Source organism: Lactuca saligna, chromosome 7, assembly GCF_052625555.1.
Source record: "Lactuca saligna cultivar CGN05327 chromosome 7, ASM5262555v1, whole genome shotgun sequence".
NCBI classification, from domain to species: domain Eukaryota; kingdom Viridiplantae; phylum Streptophyta; class Magnoliopsida; order Asterales; family Asteraceae; genus Lactuca; species Lactuca saligna.
The window spans coordinates 130,096,216-130,117,268 of NC_136423.1; the positions used below are offsets into that span (position 1 = coordinate 130,096,216).

The 21,053-nt window shown below is 33.9% G+C and overlaps 1 protein-coding gene across 1 annotated transcript; it reads left to right on the top strand.

Moving 5' to 3' along the window:
* Nucleotides 1-5,626: 5,626 nt before the first annotated feature.
* LOC145005247 (NAC domain-containing protein 104-like) lies at nucleotides 5,627-6,939 on the top strand. The gene is made up of 3 exons (XM_078964309.1): nucleotides 5,627-5,913; nucleotides 6,045-6,313; nucleotides 6,718-6,939. Exons 1-3 carry the CDS (start codon nucleotides 5,748-5,750, stop codon nucleotides 6,850-6,852), a joined length of 570 nt encoding a protein of 189 aa, XP_078820435.1. The 5' UTR covers nucleotides 5,627-5,747; the 3' UTR covers nucleotides 6,853-6,939.
* The last annotated feature ends 14,114 nt before the right edge of the window (nucleotides 6,940-21,053 follow it).

Sequence of the window (21,053 nt, forward strand, 5' to 3'; positions counted from 1 at the left end):
GTTTGCCTATCAACTCGTCGAGTCCATGCTCCTCTATCCCGATCCAAACCCCATCTTAGCTCGTCGAGTATAGCAAGAACTTGACGGGTTCTCCTTCGATAGTAACATCGGGACCATCTTCATTTGACTCATCGAGTTCATTCTTGAACTCGTCGAGTTCATCTCCCTCATAAGAACTTGTCTAGTCTACGACTCGCTGAGTTGTATGAACAACTCGTCGAGTCCATCTTCAAAGGTTGGGAGATTTCCTTGGACTCGTCGAGTCCCATGAGATCCAGGTCCTTTTCGTGTCTAAACAATCAAGGGGCCTCCTTCCTAACAATTGATCCATCATCGGAGAGGACTTGGTAATCAATGCTCACTGACTCACCGAGTTCCAAGAACAACTCACCGAGTCCAACCTTCACCATAACTATACAGTTGATCTAAATGGGATTAAAACACCAAAACCATAGATCTGGCCTCCTAATGTCCATTTTATATGTAAAGTTCCAAGCTTCATGCACATACATGGAGTTTTTAGCTCAAAAGTCCATAAAAAGTGCTCTACAATGTGCATGGGGCTCTCATGGTCGTAAAGTTGGCACCTTTATGCCATGAGACCACTCTTAAGGCCCAGATCTGAGGTCAATCCTCACTCAACCCCTCAGTATCTGAAAATGGCTTAGAAATCCATAAAAATCCCAATTGCAACGATGAATAAGCACATAGATAAGTCAAGATAGAGGCATTTACCCTAATGAAGCTGAAAATGGGGTAAGATCTCTGGATCTACAAGTCCCAACTCAAAATCCCAAGCTTCCTCTTTCCTTCCAAGCTCCACAGCCAACCAAGAACACTAAAATGGCCTTAACACACACAAACGGCTAGGGTTTCGATATGCAGCTTTAGGGGAGTGTTAAGGACAAGGGAGGATGAGTTAAGGTGTTTATATAGGGTGCAAACCCTTACATTTAGGGTTTCACTCTCCCAGCACCTACTTGCCGAGTCAGTCACCCGACTTGTCGAGTAGGTCACTTAAATGTCCGTGGATCACGATCCTACTCGACGAGTTGATCCTCCAACTCCTCGAGTCCCAGAGAAAAACACAAACTAATTGAATAAAAAGGCATACCAAGAATCAGTTGTTACAACAATATTCATTTTCGCGTTCATGATTCAATAGCTTTTTTAGTAACTCTAATCACATGTGATTAAATACACGAGAACAACTATTGAATTGAGAACACGAAAATGAATATTGTCCACATAAATCATATGTGATTAGATACATATAATAACATGTGATTATATGTATCTAATCGCATATGATTTATGTGGCTAAGATTCATTTTTGCGGTCTTGATTCAATAATTGTTTTTTTTTCACTTTAATCATATGTGATTAAATACATTTAATCGGATTTTGTTATATTTTTCTAATCACATATGATTTTATTTGGAAAAAACGAATCTTGTCTGTAAAAATCATATGCGATTATATACATAGAATCACATGTGATTATATACACAATAACAAATATTGAACCAAGAACACGAAAACAAATCTTTATCCAAATTAATCATATGTGATTAAATATATCTAATAACGTGTGATTATATGAATCTAATCACATATGAATGATGTGGACACAATTTATTTTTGCTTTATCGATTTAATAGTTGTTCTAATTTATTTTATCATATGTGATTATATGTATAATCGTATGTGATTAAGTACATGAGCACACCTATTGAATCAACAAGGCAAAAATAAATTTTGTCCACCACAAATCATATGTGATTATATACATATAATCACATGTGATTATATGTATCCAATCACATATGATTTATGTGTACAAGATTCATTATCATGTTGTCGATTCAATTATTGTTTTTTCTCAACTTTAATCATATGTGATTAAATATATCTAATCACATGTGATTATATGTATCTAATCATATATGATTTATAAGGACAGAAAAAGAATATTGTCAATATAAATCATATGTGATTAGATACATATAATCACATGTGATTGTATACACGAGAAAAAATATTGAATCATTTGTGATTAAATACATATAATCATATATTAATAAATGCATAAGAAAATTTATTGAATAGAAAATACGAAAATGAATCTGGTCCATATAAATCATTTGTGATTAGATACATATAAGCATATATGATTAAGTACACAAGCGCATATATAATTGAGTGCGCAAATTTTTTCCACATAAATAATATGTAATATATATATATATATATATATATATATATATATATATATATATATATATATACTCATATGTATCTAATTGTGTGGTTGGTGGGTGGTAGGTGGTGGTGTTGTAGATGGGTATGTGGTGGCGTTGGTGGTGGTGATGGGTAGTGGTGGCATGTGGTGATGTTTGGTGGTGACGAGTGATGGTTTTTGTAGGTGGAGGTGAGGGTGATGTTGGTGGGTGGTGATGGTAGTGGCGAGTGGTGGTGGTAGGTGGTAGTTGTGGTGGGTGGTGGTGGTAGCGACGGGTGGTAGTGGGTGATGGGTGGTGAGTAGTGATAGGTGGTAAGTGGTGATGGGTGGTGGTGGGTGGGTGGTGATGGCGGTGGGTGGTGATGGTGGTGGCGAGTTATGGTTAGTGGTGGTGGTGGCTGGTAGTGGTGGGTGATGATGAGTGGTGGGTGCTGGGTGGTGGTGGGTAGTGATGAGTGGTGGTGGTGATGGGTGGTAGGTAGTGGTGATGGGTGGTGGTTTCGAGTGGTAGTGATAGGTGGTAGTGGCGGGTGGTGGTGGCAAGTAGTGGTGGTTGGGTAGTGATGGTGGTGGCGAGTGGTGGTTAGTGGTGGTAGCGGGTGTTGGTGGGTGGTGAGTGATGGGTAGTGGTTGTTGGTGGTGGGTAGTGATGGGTGGTGGGTGGTAGTTAATGGTGATTGTGATGGGTGGTGGTGGTGGTGGTGATGGGTGGTAGGTAGTGGTTGTGGGTGTTGGTGGCGGGTGGTGGTGATAGGTGTTGGTGGTGGGTGGTAGTGGTTGGGTGGTGATAATGGTGGTGACAGGTGGTGAGTGGTGGTGGTGGTGGTGGTGGTGGTGGTGATGAGTGGTGGTGGTAGTGGGTGGTAGGTGGTGATGGGTGGTGGGTAGTGCGTGATGGTTGGTGGTTGTGGGTAGTGATGGAGGTGGTGGCGAGTGTTGGTGATAGGTGGTAGGTAGTTGTGATGGGTGGTGGTGATGGGTAGTGGTGGCGGGTGTTGGTGATGGGTGGTGGAGGTGGGTGGTGGTACAGGTAATGATCGTGGTGGGGGTGATGGTGATGGCGAGTGGTGGTTGGTGGTGATTAATAGTGGTGGTGGAGGATAGTGGGTGGCGATGGTGGGTAGTCGGTAGTGATTGGTGGTGAGTGGTGGTGGGTGGTGGTGATGGGTGGTAGGTAGTGGCAGTGGGTGGTGTTGGTTAGGTGGTGAATGATGATAGTTAGTGGGTTTTTAATTGTTTGTAACTGTTTTTTTGATTTATATGAATATTATTTTATAATTTAAATTAAGAAAATTATGTGGTCCAAATTTCTTCTCAAATGTTATCACGATAAAAAATATTCTCGATTGAACGCTCCTTTATATATATATATATATATATATATATATATATATATATATATATATATATATATATATATATATATATATATATATATATATATATATATATATACTACTTTATAACCCGTGACAACCAAAATTATAAAATTAATTAAACTTTTATATTAAAAAATCAAAATTATTAATCAATTACTTTAAATAAATTATTATTTAAGGGATTCCTTTAGTTATATAAAATTATAGTCGTTGTTTTAAATAAATATGTAAAGTTATACCATCTTATTATTTGTATTAATTTTATTTAATTTGTTAATCTAACGTTATTAATTTAATACAATTAAACTGAAAAAATTTAAATTTTGAAATCAAAATTTAATCTAATTACTATCAGAAATTTAAAATTTGAAATAAAAATTAATGTTAACAAGCGGCATTATATGGGATATATAATATTAATGATGACTTATATTATAATGACATTTGTCAATAGGAAATTAAACATATATATATATATATATATATATATATATATATATATATATATATATATATATATATATATATATATATTAGTTTATAACCCGTGGGAATCATAGTTAAAAAATTAATTAAACTTTATAAGTAAAAAACTCAAAACTATTTATTAATAATTTTAAATAACTTATTAATTAAAAAATATATTTTTAGTTATATATAAAATTATAATCGTTGATTCAAATAAATACGTAATATATATCATCTTATAACTTATATAAATTTTATTTTATTATAATTTGTATAAATTTTATTTTATTTTATTCTAATATTAATAATTTAATGTAATTAAAATGTGATTTAAATTTTGAAATTTGAAATTTAAAATGAATAATCAATAGATTGACAAGTATCATTATATTAATTACAACGTCTAACATGTTGACACATAACAAATAAACTACTCTTTTATATATATATATATATATATATATATATATATATATATATATATATATACTAGTTTATAACCCGTGGGAACTACGATTATAAAATTAATTAAACTTTTATAGTAAAAACTCAAAATTATTAATCAGTTATTTTAAATAAATTATTAATTTAAAAGATATTTTATTAGTTATGTGAAATTATAATTGTTGATTAAAATAAATATATAAAATTAATTTTTAATATATATTAGATATTTTTTATTTGTGAATTAATGAAAATAATAATATAAAATTCAAATTTAAAATAAAAAATAAATATATTGATAAATAGCATCACATTAATGGGGAGGTTTAATAAATTTAAAATGAGGAACTAATAAATTGAAAAGTAGCAATACATTAATCAAAAGGTTTAATATGATAACAAATAGCAAAACACTATTCTTTTATTAGTATATATATATATATATATATATATATATATATATATATATATATATATATATATATATATATATATAATCCGGTAAGAAATTTTTTTTGGTAGGAAGGTAAGAAGTTTTTTTTCTACATATTTTTTTGACGAACAAAATAAATGAATCACTAGATGATTCATTTGTAAGATTATTCACAAGAAAAATTCCCAAAAATACATTTTTATGATTCATTTTTAAGTAAATTAAGAAAAAATTCATTTTTATGATAATTTAGTGAGTAACAACAAAATTATTGTATAAATGAATCATCGAGATGTTTTTTTGAGATTTTTTTTCTTGTGAATTATCTTACAAATGAATCATCTAATGATTCATTTTGTTTGTTCGTGAAAAAAATATGTAGAAAAAAAACTTTTTACCTTCCTACCAAAAATTTCCTTCTTATTTGATCTTGACTATATATATATATATATATATATATATATATATATATATATATATATATATATATATATATATATATATATATATATATATATATATATATATATATATATATATATATATATATATTTTGCCCTTTTCCTCTCTCTTTGTGGTGATTCGAAACTTCTATCTCACGTCAACCCTTCTCACTCACATATACTTTCTTTATATGTATATTTTTTTTTTATGTATATGTATGTGTATATGTATCTCAAACACTATATAATCAACACACTGGAAGGCTTTTAGGACACATTTACAACCCTACATCAGCGTTAAATCTTGAAGAAACCCCATAAAGTTTATCCAAGTAAAGATGGGTGACAACAGAAATGTTAGCCTGCCACCTGGTTTTCGATTCTGTCCTACCGACGAAGAACTCGTGGTCCATTTTCTTCAACGTAAAGCCTCTCTCTTGCCTTTCCACCCCGACATCATCCCCGATCTTGATCTTTATCCTTATGATCCTTGGGACTTGGATGGTAACTTGAAATCTTCATTATTTTCTTCATCTAAATTTTTTTAAACCAAAATTAACAGTATATATGTGATAAATAAATGGAGGAAATTATGGTTAATGAACATATATGCATGCATGCATATGGTTTTGCAGGTAAGGCTATGGTGGAAGGTAAGAAATGGTATTTTTTCAGTAGAAGGTCGCAGAATCGAGTAACAGCAAATGGATATTGGAAATCTTGTGGTGGTGATGAACAAATCGTTACTTCAAATGGTAGCAAAAGAATTGGCGTGAAAAAATATTATGTGTTCAATCTTGGTGAAGCTCCTGAAGGCATAAAAACCAATTGGATAATGCAAGAATTCAGGGTTTCTGATGGTGCTAATTCATCTAGATCAAGAAGAAGAGACAACTCAAAGATGGTAAGTAATCCATCATGCCCTCTTATTTAATTATTTTTAAAAGAAATGGCTCACATTCATGACTACATAAGTTTCGAAGCAATACTTGATCCCAATACAATTTATTTTGTATATTATGAAGTCAAACGTTGCACTTTTTATACCATACACTTAAAATTCAGTGGAAATTGTTAATTAGACAAATATGTGACGTCATAATGGGTTGGGTGTGAAAAACCCCTATATTATTGATATATAGATACAAAAGAAAGCTAGCTGGATACAAATAAAGAGATACGAATATAAAAAGATACTATCTCTTTAACAGAAAAAATGTTACTATTTTTAAAATTTCCATTTAATGATTTGATGAAATGGGTTTTATTTATTTAATTTTTATCATCTATTCAATGTATATTGTTCAGGATTGGGTAATATGCCGAGTGTATGAGCATGACTATGATAATGATGATCACGACGATGATGGGATGGAGCTTTCGTGTTTGGATGAAGTTTTTTTGTCATTAGATGATTATGACGAGATTAGTTATCCAAATTAAATGGAAATTAAGGTTGGGTATATTGATCCTTCATTACTTATGTAAACTTTTCTTATTGTGAAGTAGTATTTAAAATTTCGTTGCAAATTAATGAGTGTTATTATTGTTCGGCAATCTACACTACATAGGATTAAAAAGTTTATGTATTTGCTACTGATTGAAGTTACAGAAAGATAAATTAATTAAAAAATTGATATTTAAATTTTGGTTGCAAATTAATGAGTGTTAATAATGACATATATAAATGTGAAAAAAGAGAACCCTCCTGCAAAAACGCACCAAAGCCCTCAAAGTGAGGGTTTTTGTGGACACTATTGCCTGAGATTTTCTTGCATTTTCTGACATCACAAAATGGATTATACTTGTAATAGTGAGTTTTAATATCTTTTAAGATTCATCTTTTGACAGATTTTTTTTTTTTTTTTTTTTTTTTTTTAATTTATTGTTTACTATTAAAATTTAAGTAGATAACAGTTATATTAATATAAAATTATCTAATAAAATATGTAACAATTATAAATTGATATAAAATGAGATTTAAATATATAATTCAAAACGGGTTAATTAACACCAAATTTAGTTAACAAACTATTTCAAATGTTCATAAAACATAATTTTATACACTTTATTATATCAAAGACAAATCCTAAAAAGTTATTTCTGTTGATTTTTTTTATAACAAATATATTATTTTACAATTTTTTTAAAATTATATTTTTGGCAACTTTTTGCCTAACTTATTTTTACAATTTTGTTTACTAAGTTTTTCAACATTTTTTTTAATATTGTGAAAGCATATACGCAAAACAATGAGTTTTTACATGTTTTTTTACAACTTTGACTATGAAATTTTGTGAAGAAAATCATAAGAAGATAAGAGAGAAATGAAAAAGTATTTAAAAATAGAAAATTTGTTAGAAATTCCTAATTTATTTAAAGAGAATGTAGGTATGTCAAAAAGTTAGAAAAGGTAAAACATAATTGTAAGAAAAACAAATATTAAAAAAGCTTGAAAATATAATAATATATTTAGAAAACTTATGAAAAAATTCCCTAAGTTTATTAATTAGTTAGTTTTTTTTAATTAACTTATAGATTGTTTTAATAATCTTACCAAATGCGTGCTTAATCCAATGAAATTTTGATATAATCATTATAAACATAAAAAATAACAACAATAGTTGTTATCCTTTAATATTTCATTTGTTTCAAAAGTAAATATTGTACTTTTTAACAATATATAATTCATCAAAACAATTTTTTACTTATTAATATCATTAAAAATTATTAATAACATTTATTTTAGTATATAAAGGTTTTAGTTGATTATTATTAAAAAACATTCTTAAATATTTTACTATTACTCAAATAACATAGAGAAAATTAATATTTTGTTTTTTTTTCTTTTGTTATAAAAAATACTTTTACTATTTATTGCAAATTATTTTAATTGAAATATAGAAAATATTTTTTTTCTTTTGTTATTGAAAAATATTTTACTATTAGTCAAATCACTTTTATTTTAAATAAATAAACAGAGATATCACCTTCCGATCATCTACTTATCGTTTTGGATGCACGAGGCGTGTTTTATTTTGTTCTTTTTAAGGACGTTTGTATTTATATTTTTACATATTTAATCATGTAGTAAGGATATAAAATTCTCAAGTTCAAAGCTGAAAATTATGTTTCTCACTTTCTTGTTCTAAGAATATAATAATTTAATACGTTTGGTTGAGATCCATTGATATAAAAAACCAAGGGTGGGATTTACCTTTTTTTTACATTACTCATCACAAAATACAATGTTTTTAATTGGCATATAATTTGAACAATTTATTTTCACTAATAATTGAATATCTAGAATACCCATGAATAAGAAATACTGAGAAAACTCATAAAAACATTATAGGTGTCGTGGATATTGGGCAAATAAGTAAAATTAGAAAAATAAATCTTTCAAAAAGAAGATTAGCAGTTTTTTCCGTATAAATCAAAATAGAAAAATCATAACATGAACTTGAAAAATAAGCAAACAACATAAATTGAAAAATACCCGAATTCAAAACTATGAACTTTCTTTTTATGGAACGGCTGATTTATTGTATTTTTGGGAGGAGATGCTCACGTGAAGCAAAATGCGGGACCCATTGAGCAAAATGGACTTGTATGGTGGGGCCAAGTAGGACAAAAGCCCTTTCTTTAGGTTATACTTTGCTAGTTGTCTTGTGTCACAAAGCATTGGAACACAATTTCCAATTTTTGATAAGTTTTTAAATTTTATAAAATTATTTCTTTTTGGGTGGTTGCTTAGGGTAGCATGAGTCGCATGTGATGCAAGCAAACACCCTACGTAACTAAGGCCTTGTGTCCTTCAACTATTTTTCAAACATACATCATATCTTAAGCTTATAACACTCTCGTCAAGAATACATCATAAATGTAACTTGATAATATATGTTTGATCTAACAGTAAGGGAATAAAGTATTTAAGCTTGATATAAATGTTTTATGCTCCAATGACATCGTGATTTACATCCTTTATGTGTGACGACTATCGTGCAAGTATTTACAATTTTAATCAAATTGAAATCTCTAGAATAAATAAATAAATAAATAAATAAATAAAAACAAAATAAAAGTACTTGTCGTTACTTACTAATTGAACACGGCAACAATATTTTTCACTTTTCTAGATTGATTGGTATCGATCTAGGATCAGTAATTGTCATTAATGTATAATGGGTAGATGTAACATCTTTAATTACAAAGACCACACAATACTTGGTTTCTATGTGCTGAAATATTCATATTATTGATCACAATTTTGTCAAAAAGATGATACATAACTACCAAGGTGTCAACATTAGCTAGAAAAATGTCTTTGTCACCCACATTGTTGACCCTATGCTTTTTTACTTAATAAAAGAAGGTTCCTTTGTAGTTTCTACAATGATAAGTGTCCATATACTATCGGTAATTAAAAGTAATTAAAATAATTGAATTTTTAAACGAAGAAATAGACATTATTTAGCAGACCATGTCATAAAAATTATGAAGAATATTAGGTCTTAGCTTTGGATAAAATGGTTCCTAATGCCGGTTAATATGGGTTTTTATGCGCTCATCTCTTTACTACGAAGTTGGAATCATTAGAAACTCTAAGGTCGACAAATCTTGAATGAATAAGGGATTATTGTCATGTGATCGAGTTAGTATTAGTTAATATGGAAAAAATGTGGGTGTAAAAAATTGAATGTGTTGGATTTTTTTTTTGGATGATTGATGTATGGTTAAAAAGTGTTGTGTACAAATTATTATTATTATTTTCTTCCCACATTCTTCTCTCCTTCTTGTTTAGATCCCATTTATAATATGTATAATTAATGGGATCCTATTTATATATTCTCTTTTTTTTTGTTGGAAATAATGTCTAACGTCATTAATTATTTTGATAATATTTCTATTGATGATAATCTTTTTGGGTTAGACTCATGACTCAAATAAAATAAAAAAAGGATTAATAATGTGTTAATTTATTAAGAAATTAATAAATTAATTAGAAATTATTCTGATAAATTAATTAAAATGATTTAATTAATTAGAGAGGTTGAATATTAATTAATCATAAGGATTAATTGAAATATTCCAGATGTCTCTAGAGACATGGAGGGGAACGGTTTTGGCATCTCTATGATAGGGATAAGGTTGGTTTGAATAAGATAAGGACAAACTCTAGATATTTGGGATTTCAACAGCTACCTATAAATAGATTGTTAGGGTAAACCCTAGAGCCAGTTATTCTTTCTCTCAAATTCATACAATCCTTGTCTCTCTAACTCTCCAAATCCAAAAATCACAACCTCACTCCTAGGGTTGGTGATTTTCGAACAAACCGTAATTTGTAAGTTCTTCCTTTTGCTATTTGGTTTGTATATGTTTGATTGCATTATAGGGGTTCTCTTTTAGATCCTTCATCTTGCAACAAATTGACACGTACCAGATTACAAGTAAGTAAATATAAGGTTAGTAATCTTTACTTTTGACATTTTTCAAATTACATTGCTATACTAGTAAAACATAAAGTTTGATTTTTTTTTTTTTACCTTTAGATAGTGTACTTGATTCCATAAATCTCAAACAGTGGTATCAAAATTGTTTTAATTATGAGCATAAAACATTGTAAAAGCTCAAGATAAAAAAAAAATTGTTAATCAACATGCACGATGTGCTTTCTGAAGGGTGCGACACGCCTGCCCGAATTTTCAGGTTTTGGGATATTGAGTGGTTTCAAAATTAGGGGATAAGCCTCTATTTTAAAACATTATCTTCATTTTTTAAATCTACGTATCTTAATTTGGTAATTAATTTTTTATTTAATTGAAATTAAATCTGAACATTAATTAATTAAATTTGAATATTATTTAAATTTAAAATAAAATTTGATTATTTATCTTGAACTTTATTTAATAAGAAATTTAAAGTAGAAATATAATATTATAAATTTAAAAGTATAAAATTTTTTATATGGTATTATTTACTATACGTAAAACTTGAAAATACCACATGTGTCATCACATGTTAATAAAAGACATTGTGGTTGAATCAAGACTAGGCTCACCCACTCTAATATGAGTTTAAGGAGATCTCTTTAATTCCTAATGAGGTTGGTTTTTTAATATTTTTCTTGCTAACCATATCATCGCCTTTCACTCAGAGAGTGGAGTGACCGAATGGATTCGATCAGATTTTGTCTTTCAATCTTAAAAGTACTAATAAAGTAATAAAACAAAATATTCCCGTTTTATAAATCGAAAACGTGAGTCTTGTACTACTCATGAAAACACACATTTTAGATATATTCTGATGATGGAGCATGTGTTGTTAACCGACATGTCATTTACAAGAATATAATTTTAAATGATGAGTCACTCGTGAAATTATTCTATTAATGGAGTATGTATGGCTAACTGACACGTCAATATGAGGATAATTTTATATCGAAGATCAAACAGTTTTGCACCATCTACTTAATGACCCACGGTATCTCCATTATTAAATTTGAGTTTAGCACAATTAAGATTAACATGTCATTGAATGTCAATGCATCTCAAATGTTCTAGGAGTTTTAAAAGTTTTAAACTAGCAAGTTGCTTTGTCTACCTAAATAACTTTGTTATGTGTTTACGACATCCCTTTACACATCACAAAGTAAAATACGGATCATAGCCTTGTTAATAATTCATTTAGGGTTGAAAATTATTTTGAGGACAAATCCAAACTAACTAAAATTCATTTCATCTTGTAGATGGTGAGCAAGAACAACAATCATCTTCCTCCTCCTCCTCCTCCTCCCACTACATACTCGAACTTATCGCTTATCTTGATCCTTCATAAAGAGAAACTCACTAATAAGAACTAATTAGACTGGATTAGTAACCTAAGGATTGCCTTGAGGTATGATGGAAAATTGTATGTCCTCGATTAGGATCTCCCTTTTATGGATGATAATGCTTCACCATATGATTTAGTTGCTTACAACAAGCACAACGACTAATTTACTCAATTTGTTAGCATCATGTTGGTCACCATGCCACTAGAGCTTCAAAAAAGCTTTGAGAACTATCAGGTGTTCGAAATAAATGAGCATCTTAAGGAAATGTTAAAAGTGCAAGTGTCACACCCCCAAACCGGAACGAGAGAAATGTTCGGAGGTGGATGACGTCATGTATAGTATCACAAAAATTATATCATAACAATCATAGTAAAGACAACCATTACATTGAATATATATATATATATATATATATATATATATATATATATATATATATATATATATATATATATATATATATATATGAAAAGATTTAAATCTGTTTGCTTCATATTCATATACAAAATTAAAGTAGAAAAAGAAAGATGACACTCTAAACGCTCAGTCTTCTCAAAACTCTAGGAGATACCTATCACTGATTCCCTGAGAATACAAGCAGTTTTGAAAGAGTATCAGCATAAACCTGGTAAGTTCATAAGTGATGTTTTTGTAATGAAAACCTGTTGATGACTCTGTAAAAATGTTCGCATGTTTCCAAGAAAATCCAATATTTTCTTTAGTGAGAGTGAGATAATATCAGTTCTATCTATAACCACTTAGTTCATGCTAGCAATGTGTGAACCAACATTAAATAAACAGTTGGCTATGTGAATCTGCTCTAAGTCCACAACCAAACAAGGAACAGGAAATGAGGCGAAAACCACACATTCCACACTCTATCGAATATGTTCCATACGTAACCATGATGCCTAAACTAAGGAATTATATGGTTAACTATGATGTTTGTTACTGTATTATGTTTTAGTATAGAAAAATGTTAGTTTGTATTATGGTTACTATCAACCGTAGTGTATATGTATTCTTGCACCAAAAACCTTTGTATAGTATGTTTTGTATGAAAACCCCGACTAATATCAGTATGTAAAAGTAGTTTCATTATTTAAAATAAAACAAATGAAGAATAAACTCCTGTAAGTAAATGATTAGTTTATACTATTGTGAGTCGTATAACCATGGTTGATATGACCTAGTGACCTTTACGATGTTCTTCAAGTGTCAATTACATGACATTTATCACCCAAGCATGCCTGCCTAACTGTAGTTAGCAGTTCAGGTGTGAGATTGTTAGTTCCGAATAGATCTATTCACAAATCTCACGCTCTCCCTCCAGGAGACTATGGTTATACTATGATAGGATTTAATTCACTACACCTAAGGGTACAGTTTTGAAGTAGAGTCTCACAATCTTGTATAATAGGTATAGTTTGGGGAATTCAATACACAGTTTTTATCAATTCAGATTACATACATTAGTAAATATATAAATTACGACATATTTAGTTTATGATATACATCACTACAATGGTACAACATTTAATAATTATTTAAGTATAATTATTACTCTATACAATATACAACAGATCCAAATACAAGAGAACACTAAAGAATTATACGTAAACTAGATTATACAAGATTGTGAGACTCTACTTCAAAAATGTACCCTTAGGTGTACTGAATTAAATCCTATCATAGTATAACCATAGTTTCCTGGAGGGAGAGCATGAGATTTGTGAATAGATCTATTCGGGACTGACAATCCTACACCTAAACTTGTAAGCCCCATAATCAGAAGACCAAGAAAGGAAAGGAAAACCCTAGGTCAAAGGGGTCAACTCGTTGAGTCCAGGGTGGAACTCGATGAGTCTGAGCGGGATCCAGGTCGAAGAGTAAGTGACCGACTCGACGAGTCGGAGAGTGGACTCGGCGAGTCCGGTCTGGATGGGGAAACCCTAAGTTCGAGACTTGATGCCCTATTTAAACACCTCATTATCTTCCCTAGGGTTCCTTTACGGTCTCTCTCACCCAGAATACAGAACCCTAGCCACCATATCCATTTTGAGCAAAGATCTAGCCTTGGTGATGTGATTTGAAGCTTGGAAGAGAAGGAGGTTCATAGTGGTGCAAGAGGAAGCCTTGGATACATAGTTGGTGTTACTTTTCATATCCTTTGAGGTAATAAGCTCACCTTATTGCATTTAGATCTATCTTATGGTTGAGATTTGGGCATTTTGAGTATGGAGGAGGTTTATTTCGAGTTTGGAGTAGATCTGTGGTTGCTACCTCAGATCTATGCTATTAAGGATCCAGAAAGCCATAAAGTTTATGCCAATAATTTGTTGGTGAAGCCCCTTGGTCACAAAACCTAGCCCTAGAGTGTTTTAAGCCCATATCTCTTTGGTTTCACGTAAAGTTTGCAACTTTACGTGAGGAAAAGACTTGGGAAGAGTGGATCTATGAGTTGGAACCCCTGCATGGCTCGAAAAGCCATTGTATGGATTAAGAACTGAAGCGACTCGGCGAGTCACATGGGTGGACTCGGTGAGTTGGATGAAGATGGGCATGGACTCGGCGAGTCTGTTGAAGATTGTATTGGACTCGGCGAGTCTGTTCTTGGACTTGGCAAGTCAGGTCGCGAAGCACTAACCCCTTCTGGTTAAGGCTCAGATCAGTGATTTGAATGGTGACCCAGTGAGTTGGATAGGATGGGACTTAGAGACCGTTGAACTCGATGAGTCTTAGGGTGAATCGGCGAGTTGGGTCGCATTATAAGAGTTCTGAGTATATGTACTCAATGAGTGAAAGGACTGACTCGGCGAGTAGAGTCAGCCAGAAAGATTGACTTTGACCAGAGTTGACTTAGTTTGGCTTTTAGAGTTCAGTTTGGAACTAAGTGATATATGTATTGATATTGGTAGCCTGGGGAGCTAGTGGAGCAGTGGTTCAGAGAATTATCGATCAACAATCCAAGGGTTATCAGCCAAAGTTCAGCAGTACAGGTGAGTTTCCCTTTGTGTGAATGGGTCTACGGCCACAATGCCGGTCCATGTAATTATGAGTAGGAAGACCCGGGGGTTAGCCCTAGGCACTATTTGCTAGTATGATATTCCGGATCAAGGTCCGATGTCGGGAGGGTGCCCAAGGAATGGTTTGCATGATAGAGTATACTTGTTGTCTGTGTGATGCATGTATATGCCTGGTAGGAAGGTGAGTGTGGGCGACGTCTCGTATCTCACCAATAGCAGAGTATGGGCGGTGTTCCATATCTCATTAGTAGCAGAGCATGGGCGAGACCCGAGATAGGAATGGAATGAGTGTGGGTGCGAGCCCGTATCTCACTTACCGTAGGAGCTTGGACGGGGTTCCATGACTCACTAGTTACAAGATAGGGGCAAGGACTGTTAGATGCTATTTGTGCACCTTTTTGCACACCTTTTAGTCCCATTTTATGCATATATTTAGCAAAATTGTTCTTCCTTTTCCTTTTTTTTATCATATTCATTTTAGTCTCTAGAACAACCTTATTTACACACTTTTATATCTTTTTCAGGTAAACCGGAGGTTGGAACGCGCTTTGGGAAGTGTCGGGAAGCATTGGTGGAGATTTCGGGACGATCCGGCGAAGAACTAAAAAGTTGGAAAAATCAAATTTGGAATTGGAGTCAGAGAGGTACACGGGGCGTTTTGAATTTACACTAAAAAGTGGGCACGGGGCGTGTTTGACCAAAATGGGAGCGGTTGACCATGCTAAACACGACCCGTGTCAGTTTAGTGCAAATCAACACGGGGCGTGTTGCTGAACACGACCCGTGTCAGTTTAGCCTATTTTAACACGGGCCGTGTTCGACCCAGAAACCAACTTTTGGCAGTTTTTCCTATCTTTCATATTGCGGGTTAAGGGTCATTTTTAGAGGAGGACAACATACCAGAGCACCATTGAAGGAGGATTTTCAAAGGTTTTTTCAAGGGTTTGATTAGCAATCATTTGGAAACATTATTTCTAGTATTTGTAAGTTGTAATTGCACTTTAATTCCATCTTTTATTCTTGTGATCTTGTTCTAGCCATGTGTGGCTAGAACCCTAATTTCTCCAATTTCATGTTTTGACTTCTTGGTAGTGACTTCATTCATATGACATGATGTTTGTTCTTAATTTCTATTTAATGAATTTGATTTTGCTTCAATCGAATGTTTGATTCTAATTATGATTCTTATTGGCCATTTGAATTAGGGTTAGGTCATTCAAGTTATCTCTTTTACAAAATCCGTAATTGTTTTGTGAAATTGAATAAGTAACAAGCATTAAATTGATCTCTATTGAATGAATTTAGTGTAAATTTTATTCATACACTTTTACGCTCCCGAGCTTATGAGGAGTATTGGGTGTTGTTGGGAACATTCACATAAAGCTTCATGCAATCTTATAATCTAATCCTAAGAGCTTGTTTAGATTAGGTTAATAAGGTTAGGATTAATCAAAGAGCTTGTTTTGGTTAATTAATATGGTGAATGGGAAGTGTTAGAGCTTATTAGCACTTTCAAGTACCAACTTAGATAGAATTGAACGAATATTGTGTCATCTTGGAGTCACATTGCTAAATTGTCATACATGGGGTTGGAGTCCTCACAAATTCTGAACTTAATTCACGCACTTAATTGACTGCTTATGTTTTTAATTATTTGTTTAATCATTACATTCTAAAACCCCCTCTCTTTTTACTATTGGTGACTATAGTACCTTGTGCAAAGAGGTATAGACTAATTGTCCTGTGTCTCTGTGGATCGACCCTGCTTACCTTGTACTACCTTTTTAGTGCAATATAGTGGGATTATTTTGGAGTATATCGTACCCCTTTATTTGTTGGGTTTGACACTCCTAACAAATTGGCGCCATTGCCGAGGACACGGTGTTACTAATTGTTTATGCCTAGATCTTTTCGTACAGGTACGCCATTGCCAATTGATTCGGAGATAGAGAAGACTGCAAAGAAGTTAAGGAAGCAAGCCAAGCTTCGTAAGAGGCAACCGGGTTCCGGGACTTCTTCATCATCTACTCCCCCGGTCATCAACATTTGGGAGGACATACCCCTCTCAAGTGTATCCACATCAGAAACAGAAAGTCTCTCACTCTCATCACAACCATCTTCACCCAACAATACCACTTCACCTTCTTCACCTATTCATAATATCCTAAACACTTCGCCTACAGAAACATCACCCACTTCTCAAGCCATGGCAGACATCCCTGGAGGAAATCCACCTCCAAACCCACCACCCGAACAAACCCTCCGCCAATGGTTAAGACAAGAGGTGACTCAACAACCTCTTTGCATCACATACCCAGCCGCCACCAACTTGGAACTAAAATCCGGGCTTATCCATTTACTCCCAACTTTTAGAGGATTGGAGAACGAAGATCCTCACAAGTTCCTCACCGAGTTCCATGTAGTATGTGTGGGTATGAAACCACACAATGTCACGGAGGACCAAATCAAGCTTAGGGCATTCCCCTTTGCGGTGCAAGACGCGGCCAAAGACTGGCTTTATGACCTCCCACCGGGGACGGTAACTACTTGGGTAGATCTTGCAAGGTTGTTTTTGGATAAGTACTTTCCCGAGATGAAAGCTTCCGCCCTACGGAGGGAAATCATTGGAATCAAGCAGCACAAGAGAGAAGCTTTTCATGCATATTGGGATCGATTCAAGAAACTTTGTGCTCGATGCCCAAAGCATGGGATTACCGAATACCAACTCCTCCAATATTTCATTGAAGGAATGACCCCAATGGAAAGAAGGCTTCTTAACGCCTCTAGTGGTGGATCTTTGCCCGATAAAACCCCAACTGAGATCCGAAATCTAATCAAGAACATGGCTGAAGATTCCAAACATTCAAGCCATGATGAAGAATGGTACACGGATGCACCCCGAGGTGTAAAAGAAGTACAAACTCCTCAGATTGAAGCTCAGTTGTCCGAGCTCACGAAAGTAGTCATGATGTTGGCCAAAGACAAAGGTGTGCAGTCCACACCCCGCCCGTGCGGTATTTGCACCCAAGTGGGGCATCCAACTGATATGTGCCCACAACTCCAAGAGGAAGATTATGAAGAAGCGAAAGTCATGGGAGGCTATTCGGGGGCAAATCAAAGAGGTTATGAGCAACCAAGAGGTGATCAGCGATGGAACAATAATCAAGGGTGGGGAGGCAATCAACAAAGGAACTATCAGCACAATCAATCGCATCAATATCAACCAAGACCACCATTTCCTCAAAATCAACCACGACCACCATTCCAACCTCAAAATTTCCAACCAAGGCATCCACAACAACCCCCTCCCCAAGCGAGTTCTTCAAATATGTCCCTAGAAGACATAGTAAAAAGCCTTGCCACAAGTACTCAAAGCTTTCAACAAGAAACCAAGGCGAGCATAAAAAGCTTGGAGCAACAAGTATCACAACTTGCTCAGTCCGTAAGTAAGATGGAGTCGCAAGGCAAGCTACCATCTCAAACGGAGAAGAACCCAAAACACAATGCGTGTGCAATTACATTAAGAGGTGGGAAAAGCTATGAAAATCCAAAGATGCCGGAGGAAGAAGAAGAAGAGAAGGAGATTGAGGTGGAAGAAGCTATCAAAGAAGAGGAAAAGAAGAGTAATCCAAAGTCCAAGAAGCTAATAGAATCTGAAGTGAAAGTCACACCAGCTCCATTTCCTTCAAGGCTGGCAAGCACCAAAAGAGAAAGGGAAGATGACGAAATCATGGCCATGTTTCGAAAGGTTGAAATAAATATCCCTCTTCTAGATGCCATTACACAAATTCCTAGATATGCTAAGTTCCTTAAGGAACTTTGCACATCTAAGAAAAAGCTTAAAGGAAATCAAACCGTGAAGGTTGGTGAAAATGTCTCAGCCGTGTTACAAAAACGGCTACCAAAAAAATGCAAGGATCCGGGTGTTTTCACGGTTCCTTGCAAAATGGGTAACCTTTTTGTACCACGTGCCATGCTTGATCTTGGAGCCTCAATTAATGCTTTACCTTATTCAAGTTATAAGTCAATGGGAATTGGACCTTTATCAAAAACCGGAGTTATCATTCAACTTGCTGATCGGTCTTTGGTACATCCGAAAGGTGTATTGGAGGACGTGCTAGTGCAAGTTAATGAGCTCGTTTTTCCCGCTGATTTTTATGTTTTAGACATGGGTGATGAAAACACCCCACAATCGAGCTCCATCCTTTTGGGGAGACCCTTTATGAGTACCGCAAAAACAAAAATAGATGTAGCCAATGGTACTTTGTCAATGGAATTCGATGGTGAGGTAATTAACTTTAATATCTTTAAAGCTATGCGTTATCCTAGCGATATTCATTCTTTAAACTTCATAGATGTTATTGATTCATGTACTAATGATTGCTTTGAGATGTCAAGATGTGCTAACCACCATCTTGAGCAAACACTTTGATGAGATAGGGATTAAAGAGTTGGCTGACAAGTACACATTGGAAGACGAATTGATCGAAGTAATTGATTCCTTGGAGAAAGCACAACCAATGAGAGTTGAACCACCCCGCATGAAGCTAAAAAGTTCTAATCCGAAACTTCTCCCATCCATAGTACAGCCGCCGACTCTTGAGTTGAAGGCTCTTCCCGACCATCTCAAGTATCTTGGAGAGGAAGAGACACTACCGGTGATAATTTCGACTAAGCTGGCACGAGAAGAAGAAAAAGAGTTAGTTGGAATTTCGAAGAAATACAAGGAGGCTATTGGTTGGACTATTGCGGATATAAAAGGGTTGAGCCCATCATTATGCATGCACAAAATACTGATGGAAGAGGACTTCAAGCCAACCCGTGAAGCACAGAGGAGGTTGAATCCACCTATGATGGAGGTGATCAAAAAGGAGATCATGAAGCTCTTGGATGCAGGTGTAATCTATCCTATTTCTGATAGTAAGTGGGTGAGTCCTGTGCAAGTAGTCCCGAAAAAAGCTGGAGTTACCGTTGTCAAAAACTCCGAAGGGGAATTGGTACCCACCCGTGTGCAAAACGGGTGGAGAGTTTGTATCGATTATAGGAAGCTGAATGCTTCCACCCGCAAAGACCACTTCCCTTTGCCATTCATTGATCAGATGTTAGAACGATTGGCTGGGAAATCCCATTACTGCTGCCTTGATGGTTTCTCTGGTTTTCATCAAATTCCGGTAGACCAAGAGAAAACCACATTCACATGTCCCTTCGGCACCTTTGCGTATAGACGCATGCCCTTTGGTTTGTGCAATGCACCCGCAACCTTCCAAAGATGTATGGTGAGCATATTTTTAGAATATGTTGAAAATATCATAGAGGTTTTCATGGACGATTTTACTATTTATGGAAACTCTTTTAATGAATGTTTGCAAAATCTCACCAAAATCTTACAAAGGTGCATTGACACGAACTTAGTCCTTAATTATGAAAAATGCCATTTTATGGTCGACAAGGGCTTGATACTTGGACATGTGGAGTCCCAGAAAGGTTTAGAATTTGACAAGGCCAAAACAGATATTATTAAGAGCTTACCATACCCGACAAATGTTCGGGAAGTACGTTCTTTTCTTGGCCATGCAGGTTTTTATCGGCGGTTTATAAAGGATTTTTCCAAGATTACGATACCGATGTGTCAACTTCTACAAAAGGAGGCTGATTTTGAGTTTGGTGATGAATGCAAAAAGGCATTTGATCTTTTGAAAGATTTGTTGACATCCGCCCCCATTATTCAACCGCCAAATTGGGATCTTCCATTCGAAATCATGTGTGATGCTAGCAATACC

Bases quoted from the DNA above. Each gene is read 5' to 3' on its own strand.
- LOC145005247 (XM_078964309.1), top strand. From the start codon at position 5,748: ATGGGTGACAACAGAAATGTTAGCCTGCCACCTGGTTTTCGATTCTGT. The intron at 5,914-6,044 runs GTAACTTGAAAT...ATGGTTTTGCAG, and splicing joins TGATCCTTGGGACTTGGATG to GTAAGGCTATGGTGGAAGGT. The intron at 6,314-6,717 runs GTAAGTAATCCA...TATATTGTTCAG, and splicing joins GAAGAGACAACTCAAAGATG to GATTGGGTAATATGCCGAGT.